The 19,297-nt window shown below is 36.0% G+C and overlaps 1 protein-coding gene across 8 annotated transcripts in view; it reads left to right on the top strand.

The window, feature by feature from the left end:
• LOC128994477 (UNC93-like protein) overlaps positions 1-19,297 on the top strand; it is a 166,273-nt gene that overhangs the window by 134,046 nt on the left and 12,930 nt on the right. For all 8 annotated transcript variants that reach the window (XM_054419059.1, XM_054419056.1, XM_054419053.1 and 5 more), the window contains 2 exons: positions 2,436-2,658; positions 17,380-17,542. In XM_054419059.1, coding sequence (XP_054275034.1) covers positions 2,436-2,658; positions 17,380-17,542 — 386 coding nt within the window. The remainder of the gene's footprint in view (positions 1-2,435; positions 2,659-17,379; positions 17,543-19,297) is intronic.

The raw sequence follows: 19,297 nt of genomic DNA, 5'->3' as shown, positions 1-19,297 counted from the left end.
GACGTGACTTATCACTAGTAACAGTTAAATAGAACAAAGCAGCGACGCTTGCACTGCTAAAACTTGACAAAATACTAATTGCCCCTTATTTTACAAGCTTATTCATGATCAATAGTCAAACGTTTGAGACTTGATTTACAACTAACTGTACAGTTTCTCTGTATCACCATAGTGTTCCAATAAGTAGTAATTATTTTACGGTTGTAGTTTTTTTTTTCAAAACACTTTTTTGTTCTAGATACGATAAATTACAATAGTCATGTTTCATGATAAAAATCAAATAAGGTTGTTATATAAGAATATTGAGTCACCCCTAAGCGTTGTAAAATGGGACTTTAAAACAATCCTACTACTCCTATAATACTAGTAAATATTATCTGTGGATGTTTTATTCATGCAAATTTGTTTATGAAAATGATTAAAAGTCCCTTATTGACCAACAAAACTAGCGTTATCTACGTTAATTCTAATACTCCAAAGAAATTGGTACCTACTCGTAAGCAGCGACCTCACAGATTTCCCCTATTTCATTTACATCACGTTTACACATTATCCACAGAAATCTCTACAAACATTTCAATGCCGCCAAATAGTCGCACAAAGTCACAATGTGATCGTGACAATTGCAAAGTGTGAAGCAAAACTCGACCTTGCTCCTACAATTCTCATCACCTGAGTGGCGTTAGAGCGGAACGGTGATAGTGCACGCGTGTGTGTGCGTGTGGTTGTTTATAGGTAACCTTGACACCAGATCTAGTGACACCGCTACCGTTACCTAGCTTCTAGCTTATAGCTTTGTATCTTCCTCGTAACTTCCTACATTTATTTCTACTCCTTTCCCTTTGCTTTTTATTCTGGTTCGTATTAAATTTCTCTTTCGTTGCGCCTCTGTTCATGTATCTCACCTGTACGATATTCTAAAGATCTCTCATTTTTTACTGCATAGCATTCTTCCTTACATCCTCTTTGCCATCATGTTTGCAATTCTTTATACTCTAAAAGTTGATTTGCCAAACCAAACATAGCGTAACTACGGTGAACATCAATTAACTTTATAATCAGGTTTTTGTAGACTTGAAACAAGGTACAATTGTGTACGAGTGAATGCGACCTATACTATCTATCTCTGTGCATTACAACAAAAAACTTTGTAAGAATTAAGGTTTTGGTTTAGAAAAATTTCAACTACTCTCATTGAAGAACATATCTATGTTATGTTACCCCACCATTAATAGTAATATTATTTCATTAGTTTATTATAAACCCTAACTAGATAAGTAAGCGCAGTCTTATACGGGTGATATTTTCGCCCGTAGTTCAAAATTGAAGTTATTTTTAACACATCTAAATCACTTATCTTCCAACCTGCGCAAGCATACGATAAGAACCATTTGCGTATGCGTTACAAATGCAATGTTATCAAAGACATGACAGTATATTGCATAACTAAAGTTTGATTTAAAGTATGAAAACGTAAGTTTCGTAACGAGACCCTGAGGTGTCAAGCCATCCCATACACTGCGGGGACAACTGCTGATAATGTCAGTGCAGTAGCCTGTAGCGCCCACTAAACAGTTGCATAATATTGACAAATCAAAAACCATAACACTCAAAGCCCAATCGTCCAATGTGAGAAATATACATACTGACTTGTTCTAAAGTAGTAGCACTAATGAGTTACACGGTGAATATTTTCCCAGTTTTTACAAGTTAATAGTTCAAGAGATTTGTTCAACTGCTTCATTATAATGCAAGTTTATAATGCAAAAGAACAAAGTTCAGTTAGGCCACCATTGGAGTAAGCTGCTTCAAAACATTTCCGTAAACTAATCTGAGAGAGCACAACCCAAACGTTACATTCTTGTTAACTATCACATATTTTACGTCCCTGAAAACTAAAGTATCATGGATATAGACCTAAAAGAGGTAATAGAACAGTAACAGTAGCACATTGCACACTAGCTTAAAATCTCTCATTCAACCATGTTATCTCAGGGAAATAGCTTGATTTCAGTCAGCTGGTCCACAAAAAAGGGATCTCTACTTTGGTATCTAAAGTCAACGGTTTTACTCACAACTAACTTTCAAACAAAACACACTAGTTGGTTGCAGTTACATAATGTACTGAAAAGGAAATCCACCTTTCTCTCGGTTTGTCCGACTCAAATAACGTGATATTTGGACTTTGGTTCATTCAGAAACATAGTTACCTGGTCTTTAACACCTTACACAATTTAATAGATAACCTTGTTGCTAACACTGAATATTTAACGTGCAAATTATAATAACATGAAGTATGAAAAAAGAGTAATTATTTTTTGCTCCTTTTCTCACAAAACGAAAACTGAATTCTCTAGGAAGAACACTCACATCCTTCCAAATGCTACAGTTTTCAAACTTGAAGTACTGTAGTTTAATTTATGTTTCTTCTTCAGTTTTTTCATCCGGCGCCCACGGAGGAGCTTCACATGGCAACGCCACCATCCACACCGAGGCCTCCCTCAGGCATTGCGGCGCAAACTTCTGCACCAATCTCGGAGGCAACGCTAACATTCAGAGACCTCCAGACTCCGAGATCTTCACCATCAGCTCCATCTACCTGGCGTGCATCTTCGTCGCCAGCGCCATGGTCGCCCTCTTTGTCGACCCGCTCTCCAGGTATGTCTGGGGTAAAGTTAGCTGGTGGTTGAATTTACCCACAAAAGTGCACTCTTCCAATAACGATCTATCTTTATTTTGGTAGAAGTCTTAGATTGAAGGAAGAGAATATTGATGATGTATTGTTTCCAGAAATTCGTCTCGTAGAAAGTTAATACTATGAAATGCAATGACTAAGTTGATCAGAAAAGACTATGTGGTAGAGTATAAAAGACTACGCGGTGTATTCCTGTCTATTTACATAGGTAACGATGTACCTAATAAAATCGGCTCAGTCTCACGTACAAGAAGTTATTTTAGTTACCTATTCTATGCCTCTCTGTGAGTTTTACCAACCTACATTATTTTCAAGACACCCTAGAAGATGTAAAAGTAGCAAAATGAATTATATTGGAGTTTGTTGTTATACTCTTGTCACTCAATTGTCTTTTCCTCTTTCCTTTCCTTGTCGTAATATTAGGGTATTCCTTGAGATTAAGTTGCAGACACAACAATAATTCTGCTCATCATCCGTCATGTTTCAATTACTTCTTCTCGTCCATCATTAAAGATAACACTCGCTGGCCGTGACCTAGTCAATTCTATCTCGATGGGTTTTCTTCTATTCAACAAGGTTCCTAAAGACAAGGAAACGTGTTTTTCTTTTTCCTTGTTCATTTTTACTTATTTGTAGGGACAAATAACATAACTAACATAACACAAATAACAGTTATGTGATATAATGTATCTAAAGATGCCTCCTTTATGAGGGACATTTTAATGTACATGACACTGGTTAGTGAAACAGTTGTATCAAGTCCAGTATACCACTTCCTGAACATGTTTAGCGGTGCGTTAAACTAAAAGTGTTTTTCCTAATATTTAATTCGTCCAAGCTTTCTGAAAATACATTTGTACTCAAATCAAAGCAAGATTGTTGCGGGTTCTAGGAGAGGTGTTGAGTGAAAGGTGCAATCATTGCTCTGTGGGGTGTTTTAGTATAAATTGCAAGTCGTGATTCTTTTCTATGTTATTCCCCGCGGTTGGTAACGCTGGTGTCATGGCCCTAGTCTGCACGTTCCTCGTCTACTACACTACATTTACAGGGTGTCCAAGGTCAATTTGGCACGACCACGCAATGTATTTCAGTGATAACGTAGTCGAGAAAGAGGTGTTAACATGTTTAAGTCATGGCTGTTGCTTTGTGAAATTTATGAGGGAAGTGTTTGTTGCATCTATTTAGCAGTAGAGAAGCATAGAGAAGTAAAACGAACGTAAATTGAAATTAAAATACTATGAATTTAATTACTTAATGTTGTGTCGAATTCTATCCCTCAGAGTTCCTACCGTTGGACACCCTTTTATTGAAAAATACCCGGCATATAACTTCAAAGAAACGTTAAACTATTGTAATTTGGTAATATTACAGAGCATGTCAAGTATTAGAGAAGCAGGATTTGGTTTTTGTTTTACAATTGACATCCTTTTTCAGATGAGATATGGATCACACCCTAAAGCATTTTGATTTTCAAACCGTATCAGTTCAACTTTTGTATTTTCATCTCCGTGCTACTGTTAGACACCTGTGTTAGATAACCCATGTTTACTGTCTCTTGCTCTATTGTGACCCAGTTTCAAGCGCTTTTGTAATATACGTATTTTCATTTCTAGTGGCATTACTATATTCTAGTGTAGGTATATGAAACACCTCCTATACTTTACCACAGTAGACCAGTAATGTTTCTGCTTTACATGAATTGGAATTCTTTATTTTCCTTCCTGGATACAACCTCTTCTCTGGTTGCCCCACTTCCACCGCCTCCCCCATGTCTCTGTCCCTGGACGACTCTCTGCCTCCTCTCACCCTATAGCCGTGCTTGCAGGTACCAGGATTACCTCAGTCAGGACCCCAACACTCCTGTTACTGTCAACACGACGGACGACACGTCAGTACTCGCCAACCCTCCTGTAGGGTAACCCCGCTAGTGCCGTGCGGTGGCGGATCCCTTCCAACCACTTGGAAAAGAGCTTTATGTTTTATAAAATCAGCACATTCATTCAAATTATACTCTATTAGTAAACTTAGATAGGTGGAAAGTAGGTCATCATCTATAAACCAAGGTTAAATGAAAATCCTTAGTTCCATCCGGTCCTAAGTTCTCCTCAATAAATATTGAGGAGAACTAAGGACCGTATGGTCCTTTCATACAGTTGACCTCTTTAAACCTCTTTCAGTTAACCTCAGTCAAGTCACCATCAGGTTCGATCTTTAGCAAAGTCACTAAGTTTTGATAATCCTAGACTGGACCCATCTTTCCTATCAACAAATTCCTTATATCGAGTTCTCGATCAATATAGCTTTTACTCCTGTATACTGAATTAGACATCCTATCTACATTCTGCCATAGATAAAACATACTCCCTTACTGTGTTGCTTATGATACAGCTGTGGCAAATGTTTACTCAAATATTACTTAGTTGAAAAAATATATACCTAACAAATATATCTAACTAGATTTAGATTTTCTTCCTTATCTGATAAATGAGATACAGCAGTTGGTGTGACTTGAAATGTGGTAGTTTTTGGTTTAAAAGTTGTGTATTCGACGGTAATTGACAACAGCACACGCTGTCAATAGCTCAATTAAACTCCTCTATTAATTTTTATTCTGAAACTGGTCTTTGCTGTCCAGTGTGTTGGTGTTACTCAAAAAACTAATTTAATCCAAAAAAGATTAAAATTCATAAACGCTCTTTTCCAAGAGGTTTGGCTGTAAATATCTGAGCTCAGCTTTTCTACCTACATACTACACGTCCTCAAACTCTTCTGATATTGCCCAACTTAGGGTTCGTTGATTCTGCTTTAACGTTGATACTTTTCCTGACTGACAGTAACTATTTTATAATTAAAACTCCATACAGCACATTATATACCCTACACTATGTTTGAGGCATTTGGCCTACTATCTCTTGGACTCTTCAAGGAAATATCAATAAATTGAATGTAAAATACCTATACCACATTTTAAAAGCACATAAAACTACAAAATATGTTGTTGTCAAAGTCCCCACAACATGAAGATACAAAACATGTATTCAGGTGAAGGAAAAAGCGTTCAATTTTATTTTTTTATTTTTTTGTGTGTCTAACGTGTGTATGAAGTTGTTTGGTTTTTGCAGTTTTAAAAATTGCATTGAAGATATTCTGGCTTTTTTGTTTGGACTTGTTTGTGTGTTTTTACAACTAAACAGTTGTGTGTGAAGTTTTGTTTATCTAATTTATTCTCTCTCTAGCCATTAATAACAGTGCTATTGTACCATAACTGATTGATTATATTTTAACCTTGACCTCAGGTCCCACAGCCTAACAAAATATAACAAACGGACTTTGCTAAAATTATATACTAGATTCAGGTATTGGATTTGTAAGATACTCCAGAGTGAAAAGTCCTAACTAAGAGAACGGTACCCCAGAGTGTCGCGTGTAAGGTTATGCCTAACGAACATATTGTCAGACTAAGTACCTTATATCTGCTACTTACTTGTGGCCAACTCACGCTCGTTAAGTTCCGGAACTGATGAGAGCAGAATATATTGAGTGTTCTCTGAAGGTTATTCCAGAAGGCAGAGAGACAGCGTGTCATATTTATATTCGAATAGTTAGAACCATTTTCATACCTATTGACCATTCTAACATAGCAGTATATACCAATACGAATTGGTACTAAAAAGCAATAACTGACACTGAGCGTTCTCTAGTAAAAAAAGGTAATCTCATGTATTTTAATTTTTACCCAACTTTTACTATAAATTTTACAATATACTACAACTAAGCGTTAATAACAATAAGAAATGTCAACATTTGATTCAGAACATATGAAACTTTAAGTTTTGGCGTTATTAATCTTTGCACCAAATGTCAATACTCTACAAAAAGCTGCAATTAAATTAAAAAATAGTTTAGTGAAAACAAAATGGCGGCTGTATAAGTAGTTTTTGAGTTTTAAAAATTGTTAACGTGATATTTAAGTTGGTCTTTTTTGATTCAGGAATCATACCTCTAAAGGTCGGCAGAGAGTTCAGGGACACCCTGTATATCAGTATTTTACTTTCCGGCTTAATTTTTGAACTATGTTATATCATTGAGTATACACTATAAGAGTTGTCACATTATGCTATTAGTTGTTACCGATTTTGGCGACGTAGTTCGGGTCGCTGATGCTTGGGTCGCGGTAGTCTGTCGGTAGGGCAGTGCGCCTCAGAGGACCTTTTTATCATTTAGTATAAAAAAAATTATTATAAAACAACAAAGCTAGAAACAAACAAACGAATTTCATCAACAAAAATGACATTTTACAACCTACAATATAAGCAATAATAACAAAAACAACCAAACTGCGTTACCGGCAAGCCCAAGGTGGAGTAGTTCGGACCTCTGACGCTACTCTGTAACTGCTCAGGTAACGATAACCTCCATTGAGTGGCTACTCTAGTATGTGTACATACTCAATGGTTATATTGTAATCTTCAACGTAAAAACATTGCAATATTTGTATACCTCCGCCACCTGTGTAATTGTTGGTTGTCACCCAATGTCACCGGCGGGTGATGGCCGCAGGTTGTTGCACTGGACATCAGCGATCAGCTGATTACGACCCTCGCGTGCTGCGTGCTGCGGGTCGCGGAGTTCGCAGAACCCAGCCCATAATTAATCCGGAGTGATCTGCAACCTGTTATTACGACCATGGGGCGGGAGTGGCCCGACTGCTGCTTCATTATACCACATGCGCCGCTACCTCAGGGAGTGGCCACCAGTGAGGCTGAGGTTGTGTGTATTTTGGAGATTGGAAATATCACATATGTTTTCATTATTGTATGAATATTGACCAGTAGGCCTATTATAGGAGGGTGGATTTGTGTTCTTCCTATTCAAAGTGTCAAAATTTGATTACGAGTACGCTAACTTTGCCATGACATTGGTGGGCACTAGGGAACCTGTGAAACTTCAATCAAGAAGGCTTAAACTTTTGATTCTTCAACCTTACAAAAAAAACAGGAAAATGATGGATCTCTCTTGACTTATAATATCTAATAATTTGACAAAAGTATGCCAATTTATGTTTTTTTTATCTCGTCGTGTCTTTGGGATCATCTGGGGGTTCAATCAATGAAACATCACCTAAAAACTTTCTTTTATTCGCCTAAATAATGAAACTGGAAACAGATATGTAAAGGATATAAACATGAACATAGGAGCACACAGAGTTTGTTTTCGTGGTATTCTTTAGAATTAGGTCATGGTATTTTTGTCAGAATACAGAACAACGATGATAACTCGGGTGGACCGATGCTTCTGGGATTTTATACTGTTTCTGTTAAAAACCTAAACAAACCAATTCAACTAGGTGATCTTAAAGAGGGGCTAAATTACCGAAATTGCGACCTAAACCAAACAATAGTTGACATCTGTCTTTTTTGTGTGTTATTAAAATGTTTTTGAGGAAAAGTTTTATCATAAAGACCCTTAAACCCTGCAAGACGTATTGCAACTATTGTTACTACCTGACAATTGTTTGACTTTAAAGAAAAACTTAGTTTTTAGAAAACCCTTAACTCTAACTTTGTCCCATACTGTCTGGTGACTGAAGTGTTTTAAAACTTCCTTGCTGGTCATTCCACAAACATTACCTGGACTGCACCTCACGTATCGACCCGTATCGCATGTTTGCTACTGTTTCCCTGTCATTTTAGGCCGAACTGAAGCATGACTCACCTGAGCGGCGAGCGGCGTTTTCGCGAAAATCGGTTTTGACTAGGAACCATGAGCGAACCGCCGCTCGCCGCTCAGACGTATCGTGGCCACCCTCAACAAATTTACACGCAACTAAATGAGACCCGATGCCAGAACGGCGACGCTCATGCCGCTCGCCGCTCGTATCGTACCCGGGGCCTTATTGGAAGTAGATTTATCGGTTTGGTCGGTACGCAAGTACCATAAAAATCCGGTGATTACTTAAACTAAAATTCCTATTGTTACAAACTATATATTTTCAACTACCTGATGGAATGGAATTTTTTGATTGAATATAAACCAACACAAAGATACTCATTAATAAATGTTATCCCTTATACTGATGGCAAATAATAAATTTTGTTGTATTACAAATTTCGTTGCTAACATTTACAACAGTTGAGATTACAATCGTTCCTGTAAACTGATGACGTTATTTTAACTCTCGCAATCACAGATTTGTCATATTATTTCAACGACCTCAATTGCGACGCTTTGCGCAAAACCTGACGGGTCCCAGTTATATTAATTAACTATAATAACTATTTGATAAAATCATTCCCAGTAGGAGGTGACTCGCGAAATGTGGTGTTGAATGACAGCGACGTGCGAAGTATAGGCTGCCAAATGTGCCACAGATATTCGATTAAGGAAGGTCGGTACAAGGACCACTTACCTCGAGCAGCTGACAGTCATGCATAGAGAATAATGTTCTCTGTTCCATAGAGTAATATTTTGTTCGGCGCGAATGTTCGTGTTCAACATAAGGTCTTTGTACTTAGCAAACAACTAGGGAGGGCACTTTTATCATGATTGTTGGAATGTTTGTGTAAAGATCGTTATCTTTTTGGAGATTTTCTAACTAAGAAAGGGAGAATGCATTTAGTATTTGCTTGGGAAAGACAATTTCAAAATTCGGTGAAACAAAATTTATAATTGGGTGTTTCCCTGTTTCATCTGCTCGATACATTGAAAATAACAGCCAAAACAATAACAATTTGCAAAATTGAATCTTTCAAAGTTGGTTTTGTGTTATTGTATTATATTCAAAAAACGCTATGGATACAACCTACTACGTTTGCAAGATCCTTAATACGTCTAGGTGCATTTCCCAAGAACATATTTTTCATTAAAAAGTGAAGGGGCTTTTGTCCAAAGATTCGGAATCAACCGTTTGACGGATTTTTACTAGCCGACTTTAAAATTTCCAAGTTTTTGTAGTGCAGAAGTTAAATAGAATATTTTAATCTACTTATTGAAAGGCTAGTTATTCTAAATTTGTGTCTTTGATTATACGAAACAAGTAGATAATTCGTACCGTTGCTGTGCCAATCTAGGGCTCTTCACGATTTTTAAAAGTTAAGCTTATGAAAATCATTGTTTCGGTAGATTATTATGGGAACAGTGTGAAACTTACAATACTTGTATGTTAATATTCTAAAATGATATCTATAGCTTTTTACAATTTAAATAGGCCTTCAATGTAAAATCGTTTATAAATCAAGGAGACTTATTTGTAATAATTTGATATGATTAAGGTTAACATTCATTTGATTTGCTATACAGTTTTGTGCTGATCTTGTTTTTAATCGCTACAACAATACTGAGGGTTTTCCCTCAGAGGTGGCTATATCTTCGGCTATAATTGACTTTGGATACAGAGAGTACAAAACAGACCTGGACCTTTGCAGTGCGTGTCTAGGAGACATTACCCGGTCCACATGTCCAGAACACTAAATACAACAATAATTGATAGCGAGTCTCCAAGGTCGCTGATAAGAGCTTGTCGTGCCAAGGTCACAGCAATTGTACATCAACAATTATCCTGGAACTGTCCAGCAGTTTCCTGGAAACGACTGACGTCCAAGGAACCTCTCAGACACACGATAAGCCAGTCACACGATCTGACTCACGGGATTGTCTTCAGTTGTGTTAAGGTTGAGAACATTAATTGCAGTGTTTTTATGGGTTCTTGAATGAAGAGAATAACTCATTGAGAAAATAGACGATTCTTCACGTTATAAAGTTTGTATTGACGTTAAAGAAATGTTAGACTGCATAAAAATACAAACTGATGCGTATGATATTCTTATTCAGTGGCAGAAACGTTTCAGTTTTATTTAAATCTGTATTTATTATTTTCATTTAGATGGGTTTTTGGGTTTTTAGGGCATGTTGTCCCTCAAGACATACAATCCCGAAACATTGGGATTTTTAATATAATATATAAGACTTACCGTCTTGAAGCAATCCAGTTTTTGTACTCAGTGTACAGCTGTTTCGGCTTCATAAAGCCATCTTCAGCACATTCTTCTAAGGTCAATTCATTATAAATATGCGAAAATTCTGGTTCTTGTCAACTTTTTACAACACATTTTACACATAAAAGATGAAAACATAAACTTTGGTAGGCCTACCCTACTTGTATGTCGCGACATAACCTCACTTTTGACATGTGCTCAACTGACAGACAACAGACGACAGGCAGTTTCGATTTTTTCTAGTTGCTGGAGCATCAATGCCTTCATGATCATTTTTTTGTGTCTTCGTCCGTTCTGACTATTTTTTCATATATTACATTAGCTGTAAAATTGGATTGGACATTGATGAGGTTTTGGTTGTCATATTTGTGAGCGCGATATATTTCCACTTCCTCTAACCTGTCAAGCCTATATGATTTGTTGCATGTGTGCAGAACCTCTAAACAATCTTCAACTGGCTTATAATCATGCATTGAATCCCTGATGTGTGCTGCGAAGTTGGATCTTTGAAGGCTGGGCTTGGAACCAATAGCTTTTATGTGCTCCTTGTACCTTAACTTGAATTTACGCCCTGTTTGGCCTATATAGAAGGAATCACAACTGCCACATCTTAGCTTATAAACTCCTTGTTTTTCTATGTCCGGGATTTTTTCATCTAGAGGCTTTAGCACTTTAGATAAGTCGTTATTTGTTCTAAAGGCAACTGTTACAGGTTGGGATTTTTGGTTAAACTGAAATCGTGCCCTATGTGCACTATCTTAAAAGAAAACTCAAAATGTAATATACTACTTTCCATAGTTTTTTTTAATATGTTGCTCATTACTGAAAAAATTGAGATCTTAAATTTGTTCAGTATCCACCCAAACGTTTAACACCCAATCAATTCATTGTTTACATTGTGATGGAAGATTTGGAAAGATAACATGTGTGGTAATTTTCCAAACCCCTAATAAAAACGTAAACTCGCATTCGCGACGCAGTTATTTACATCTAACTAGAGATTTAGACAGTAAATTTCTTTGGAATTTGCATAGAACAACTCCTCGGAGCTCAAAACTGTTACACCATTTGAAACTTTAAAACACTTGCAGTGAACGTCCTTCCCTTTGATTTATAGTCGTGTTACCTAAAGCCGTTCTGAAGATATTGATGATGATTTTCAAAAAACTCTTATTGACTGTCAACCTCAATTTTACCCATAAGATTCTTCTGGATTACCAACAACTTCCCCACTATACCTTTATGCCCCCGTTACTCTGATCTAATTAACTCGAGTGAACGACCCAAAGGTTTATTTACTGCGCGTTGAGCACGTGATCCTGTTTTGGTACCACGTGACCAAACCAGAGACAGAATCCGGATCGAACCAGAACCATCCGGTTTGATCAAGGTCAGTTCTGAGACCAGAGGCTGCAACGGGCGACGGGCGAAGGAGTCAACAGGTTGCAGATCTATAACTCTGTTGCAGCCAATTACTACTGTTCATGACCATCTCTGCAACAATTGTGCAAGGCGATATGTCTTGTTGCAGAACGGGTCGGTTATATAGTCCGGAGAATGGTGGATGTGGCGCAACAAAGTGTCTTCTGCCCTTGAGGGCTTCTACAATCTGTTTCAGAAAGGGTAGGGTACTTTCTAGCCGTAATACCCTCTCATGTACGTTGCACTTTTAGTTCCTCTTGTAGATGTCCCCTTTGAAATCTCAAACAATATAAGTACAAGTAATATACACATAGTTGTAAACCAATCTTGGTCTAACTGATTATTTTGGGACATGCAAGGTCACTAAGACAAGAACCTGAATATCTAGATTCAATGGAGCTTACATTACTTGTTGGATTCCTTCTGAAATTTTTGCGTGGTCTTGTTTTACTTCATTAACAATGTAGTGTTCAAAACGGATGATCACTTTCATTTTGTACTTTTTTAATGTATACGTCATTGATGTAACACTAATATAGCAAAAGCTTCGTTCTCCTTTTCGCCTTACAGCAAATCTTCTACAAAGCCGTGGTTGAATTCATTAAATTTTGACCAATTCCTTGAAATGATTTTCTAGCGTTGTATTCCTGGGATAAAACTCACGTACATTTTGTAATCCTTGCATGAAACTGTGTATTCGTATCACTTACTTTTTGCCACACAAATGTAGACATTCCAGTTGTTTGTTTGTTTATAGAGCAGTCAGGTCAACACCCTGACGAACGGTGATGTTGTGTTGTCGAACAGCAGAACTGGAATGTACTAGTTATTCTCAGTGAAAGTAGAACCCACACTCTGTCGCTTGGAAATATTCCGGAGCTTGTTTCAATTTCATTTATGTAAACCCTATTGCGTAAAACCTTGGACAAATAGAATTAATAGTAAAACCCCTTGATCGATAAGGAATATAATTCTAATTCCAGGGATGCTTCTCTTCTTTGTGTTCATCTTTGTCTAGCAATTAAATGACATATTACAATTGAAGGAAAGAGTTTTAGGTTGATTGGATGGCTCTCTTTGAGTTTTGAGTTTTGAAATAAGCTATAGTTCTGGGAATATTGATAATTTTAGTAGGTGTAAAGGTTGATTACAAAAACCCAATGTTCAGTAGGTCATACCTTTCTTCAATATTGTTTTTGTTATACAATCATGGTTATGGGTGTCTTACTTAATTTTTAGTGATTTAGAATTTACTGATATGGTTGACACTTGTTTACAAGGGTTATAATAACGAGTCCAAAAAAGAAAAAAAATAATGTAATAATAATTTTTAGGTTTTAGTTTGTCTTAGAGGTATATTTAACTAATTTGAAACCCTGATATAATAAAGCACATAACCATTGAGCTCCCAACAAATTATTACAACTAAATCGTAAATAGGTTAATGTAATTTTCAATATCCCTAAACAGAAGAACGTTGTTAATAGGTCTGATACAAATTCAATAAGAAAATTACAACGGCGTTTCTACAAGCAATATTGCTACAACCAAGTATGTTTTTGACATCTAAGATTTGAAGGCGCTTGTGAATCTAGTTTCTGGTTGAACTTAAACAGTACAAATTTCAATTAGTATTATTATCGTTTTAATTTCTAGGGTCTTTATCACAATCTGTACTATGCAATCAACTGTTTTTGGAACCTAATTTAAAGAATGAGGATTTTTCAGGCCGGGCATTTTCATAAATTAGTTACAAACACATAACTATACAGGTTTAAAAACAGATTTATAGTGTATTGTTGCAATCACATAGCAAACATCATCGCTACTTTTTACTACTAGCGGATAGCGTTACATTTAAATGAATTGTTTATTGGTGTTCATTTTAAATAGTGGTACCAAATTGCAGACACACTTAATGCGGAGGTGTTTAGCAAACTCTCGATCTTTTCAAGTTCTTGTAACTCGTGTACCAGTTTTTTAGATTGACACAAGATCTCCAAGAACTGCAAAACCTGAATTTCATTTGTTGCGAAATGTATCTCAGAGTAAATACTTAAAATGTATGTATTTTTTTACTCTGAGGTACTATTAATTCCAATTCTAATACTAGAAAGGCTGACTTATTTTGTTATATTCCATACATTTTGTGCATATTCAACTGAACGTAACCGACAACATAGTATCCTACAAACATTCTCCCAACTTGTGTGCCCGAGTCTCAAATATTATACCCGTTGCTATTTTCTCTAGTGACACCGTCATGTGACATGCTCGAGTCACCCATTCACACAAGAAGTGTGCCTTCAATGTATACAGTGGCCCAACCGCGCCTAATCGCATTGTGCCTTTTTGCCAATCCAAGGCCTCGTAGACGTGTGCAAAACTGGCAAAATAGCAAAATGGCGCATCCCGTTTCCTCCTTTTGTTCTCGTGATTGCAAGGTCGATATCGTACAGCGAATCAGATCCAGCAACACTGCAATTTAATGTTTTGATTGTTGTTATTGTCCTAGGAAAACGTGGGTTGCGTTGTTCTACAGAGGGGCAAATCTGTAACTTGAGAATATGTCATACTGTCGTCATTGCCATAAAAGGTGTCGATACTGATACAGAAACATAAATTTACCGACTAATGAACTATTTATTCGATTATTCATTTCAGTAAACAAACTTCTGACTAACAACTTCTTACCGACATAGCATAACTTACATGTATTAGACTTAAATGCATTTTTTTTTCTTATTTCCACAAATAATTATCTTGTTTAAGGTATTATTGCAGTAAATTTCTATTACGATTACTAACATCACATTTTAATCATCGGGGTCGTAGGCCTAAATATTCGCGAAAGTCCTGTAAATAATAAACCCCACAAACTAAAATTTCCCACAACTAAAAAATAACACAAACATGTTTAAAAGTATACAATGTACAAACTAATGTTTTTTTATTAAATAATTTACGTAAATTAGTAGTAACATCCAAGCAGGTTCATAAAATTGTCAAAATATCATGAAAAAACACAAAATTCAACGTACTAATCTTATTATGTATCTTATCGGCTTTTCCTCAGCTTCGTGTGAAGGTCTAAGTAACTTCCGTGGAGAATTGAACAAGGATCGGTCAAGGTATCGAAGCCCTGATGCTGCGATTTAAATGCCTGCCTGCCACATGAATGCTTGCATCTTCAAAGCCCATCGACCGCCTTACCGTCAAACTGTGCATTATTTCGAAAATAGCTGTAGTTGACATAGTTAAGACATTACAGTTTGCATTGAGACCCCTCAATTGATTGGTTTGCTTCTTTGCCGGAATGTTCCTGGAGTCATGTGATTTTTTTGCGTATCTTCCATTTTACCGTTAAGGTTTACAGAAAAAGTAAACCCATACAACCTCACCGACTGAGTTAAGCCTTGGGACATTCCTACAACAGGTCAAGGCCCAACCTCCGCCCGTGTCCTTGCAAAGGATGTCATCCGGTGTCATCAGCTTGTGTAAACAAGCAGCCTGCATCTGTAAAGCATGAGCAATTACTTTCTAACATTATGCCGAAGCGATTACGTAAAAATCAAATAATACTATAAGTGCAACAAAGAAATTGTAGTTATTTTAGGTACAAAAACTAAAACATCCACTAGTTTTTGATGTCCCAAGTAACAAACAATTAATCATATATGAAGAGTTATTATTCAAATAATGATTTAGTTAGGTTATCATTAATATAAATTTCGATAAAATAGAAAAAAAATTTGATCATGTTATTGTTTCCATAAAAATATCCTTGCTTACTTGATTGAGAATCAAAAAAATAGATTGGCTACTAGTCAGCGGTTGAGAAATTATTTATTACACATAAGTTGGCAATAAGATCCATTTGCTCACTCTGTATTCGGGTCGCATAGTAGAAACTGTTGACCTACAATCACGTTTGTTTGTCTTGATGTTCTGTATTAGAATATATTAAATCATATAGTAAATATGAGTTAAATGATTAGATTTGTGAAATAAACTTAAAAACGTTATCAATTTGAAAAATCGCTGTTTTTCAAACTTATTTTACGATTTAAATTGTTGAGAAATACCTTAATAGAAAAATACCTCATCTAGCAACGTTTTCAACATTGTAAATATTTTTGTGAATTCCCATAGAAAAATATTATCAACAAACTTCAATCAGTTGCATTGGCATACAAACAGTGCGATATAATTAATATTATAATTAAAGAATAGTAGTTTGTGTCAAGATAGGTTCATGCAACTTGTTACTGACATAACACAACAATCATGGGCTAGGACATGTATTGTGGCGTGTTCTAATTTGCCACATGTACATACAATAGGTTGCTAAACTAGCGCTTCCGGCAAACACAACTCACATAACTAACTTTCATACATAATATCTTATGTATCACAGAAGAGAATACTTTATTACAGAAACAGAGGATACTTCTGTGATAAAGTTGTAAGGCTAGTCGTGTGATTATTTAAGGTCATTTCAAAATCCAATATCTATAAATGTAATTATTTCAAACGTTTTTACATTTTTCCCAGGAGACTTTAACGGGAGACTTTAATGAAGTCACTCAAGTTGGTGCTTAAGCGTAACAGGTTAAATATAAATAAATAAATAATATTTTACCAATAAATATTTTAAATTATTTGTAACCGTTCTCGCTGTTGAAAGAGGGTTTTAATAAAAAACTAATCTTTTCTAATATTGCACCAAAGACTAAGAAAAATCATAAAATTCATGGTACAATACGACTATAGCATAAATACTTTCTCCTGCATATTTATTAACAATTAGTGTGTGACATTTTTAGGTTATATTTATGTCAACTTTACGTAGAGTGCTAATTATTGTTTGCGGTTTGTTTCTTGCTTTTTAACTTACGTTACATTTAGATTTTATTGAATCCTATTATTTTTTGGTAAACTGGTAGTTTTCTCTAATATTAAATCCGAAAGATTAATAACCCGTAGTAAAATGTACGATTAATAAAATATACATTTACACAACAAAATCGTGCTCTAGGCTTACTGAACGCCAAACATGCATAAAATATTTGAGATTTAACAGTAGGAACAATTATATCTGCGCTATCCAAAGCTAATGACGTGATCAAGTTATTACAATATATTTATTATAAATAATCTTGTTCTTATCTATAGTTTACAATATCATACAAGACCCATCTAACCCATATCATTTCAACTAGATGTTTTACAAAGTTTATATCTATTCTAAAAGTAGTTGTTGCTCAGGTATGGAGAGAAACAGCGACGAAGTGACAGCCAGGAGCTGAGTGGAATCCAGCTTCTATCAGCAACTGCTTACCAGCTGAAGAAACCATATCAACAACTGCTGATCCCCATCACTGTATGGATCGGCATGGAGCAAGCTTTCATTGGTGCTGATTTCACACAGGTAAATTTAAATTACGTCAGTTGTGATACTTCATAGGGTTTTCCTCTATTGTGTATAGTTGTTCGCGTTTCTTGTGTAATATTTGTCATGAATGTTAGTATACACAGCTGTAAGGCTCTTGAGTATCCTTGACGTCATAGCAGACGTCCTTAAACAAATTTACTACTGACTGTTGTTTCCTAGCAGATGAATTATGCAACATTAACACTCCAGACACACGAAAAACGACAAAATAAAATTCCGCACTTTAGAACCTTTGAGAAAGATGGAAGTATGACTTATCACAAATGCATCGTGAATACGTGGGATTAACTTAGATTTTTGAGCTAGAACTACAAATACTACTTGAAAAGAACATATTATATACGGTTTTTGTGTTAGTCCTTGATTGAACCAAAGCACAAACTCAACTTTACAATTATTTCCATACGCATATTTTCATTGAAATAAGAGTCCTCCTACGTGAGGGACATATATTATGAGATAAACAATCGAAGATGTTGACTTAGGTAGAAAGTGTTAGGATAGGTAGCTTCACGATAACGTGGGTAGTGAGAAAGTGGGTGTCATAGGTCAAGAGATAGGTACTCAGCATTCGCACAAACACGCAACACACGCACACAGACACACACACGACAGACACCAATACAACACACCAAGGACCACACTTGCGCACTAGGCGGCCTTGACTCGTGTGCGAATTAAGTAATTTGTTTGCGATCAGCGCCATCTAGGGGCTGAGTGTTTCGCAAAAAGTAAATTACGGTTGAGAAAACCTCTCAAGAATGCTCAAAGAGGAAGTTAAGGCTTTCACCGTAGATATGACAAGTGGTTTTGTAAGTGGATGTCAAAGGCTCTGCGATTAGTAGTGATGACTTGATTAATCTTTAATAGTTCATGTTTGTCAGATTTGAAGTTAATTCTACACACGTTGTTCTCCATAATCGTACATGCAAGTTGGGGCATATTAAGAGTCAAATTAAAATCAACTATATCAATAACTTTAAAAACTAGGATTTGGTTTAATTATTCGTAATCATACACCAGTGTCTTGGATCATTCGGTTTTTTCACTGTTTTTACTGGCTGAAAATCACATTTAAAACATTTTATTACTCTGTCTACTCTTGTTCTTTAAAACGAACACGATTTGTGTCGACACCCGAGCGAAATTAAAATCTTAATCAAGAATTGCGTTAAAATATTTTTAAGTTGATAAATTGAGAAAACAATATCAGCAGAGTCTTATTCAATCCCCTAAGTAAACTTTTTTAGTCAAATATTAGGAAAGAGTAAATATATAACATCGTTTATGTAATTTATTATACAATAAAATATTCACTATTCTTCCATAACACTGCACCAGAATCAAAACATCGTTTCTTGGAACAGTAATATACACTGCAACCTTAGTTTATAGAGTATTAAAATGTCTGATTCGATGGGATGAAAAGCAAACAAAAGATTTGAAGAACTGCGGAGGGCCAGTCTGACCTATGAAATTAGCGGCCCACGTGCACTCACACTGAGTTATGGACCATTAAGTACAAATAGCATATTATGTGTGTCTGTGTGTGTGGTTGGAATGACTGCGAGTGTGTGAATGTGTCTGTTACGACCCCAGTATTCGGACTTTTGAATGCTGCATTGTATAATGGTATGACTCCATTCTGTTAAACTGACATAGTAATAAGACATAGTATAAAATACTCTACTACTTGATCGTTTATGTACTCGATACAAAGTTACTTAATAC

This window comes from Macrosteles quadrilineatus, unplaced genomic scaffold, assembly GCF_028750875.1.
Source record: "Macrosteles quadrilineatus isolate MER2022 unplaced genomic scaffold, UCM_ALF_1.0 Scaffold_5__1_contigs__length_97177068, whole genome shotgun sequence".
Taxonomy (NCBI): Eukaryota; Metazoa; Arthropoda; class Insecta; order Hemiptera; family Cicadellidae; genus Macrosteles; species Macrosteles quadrilineatus.
This window is presented reverse-complemented; position numbering and strand designations above follow the sequence as displayed.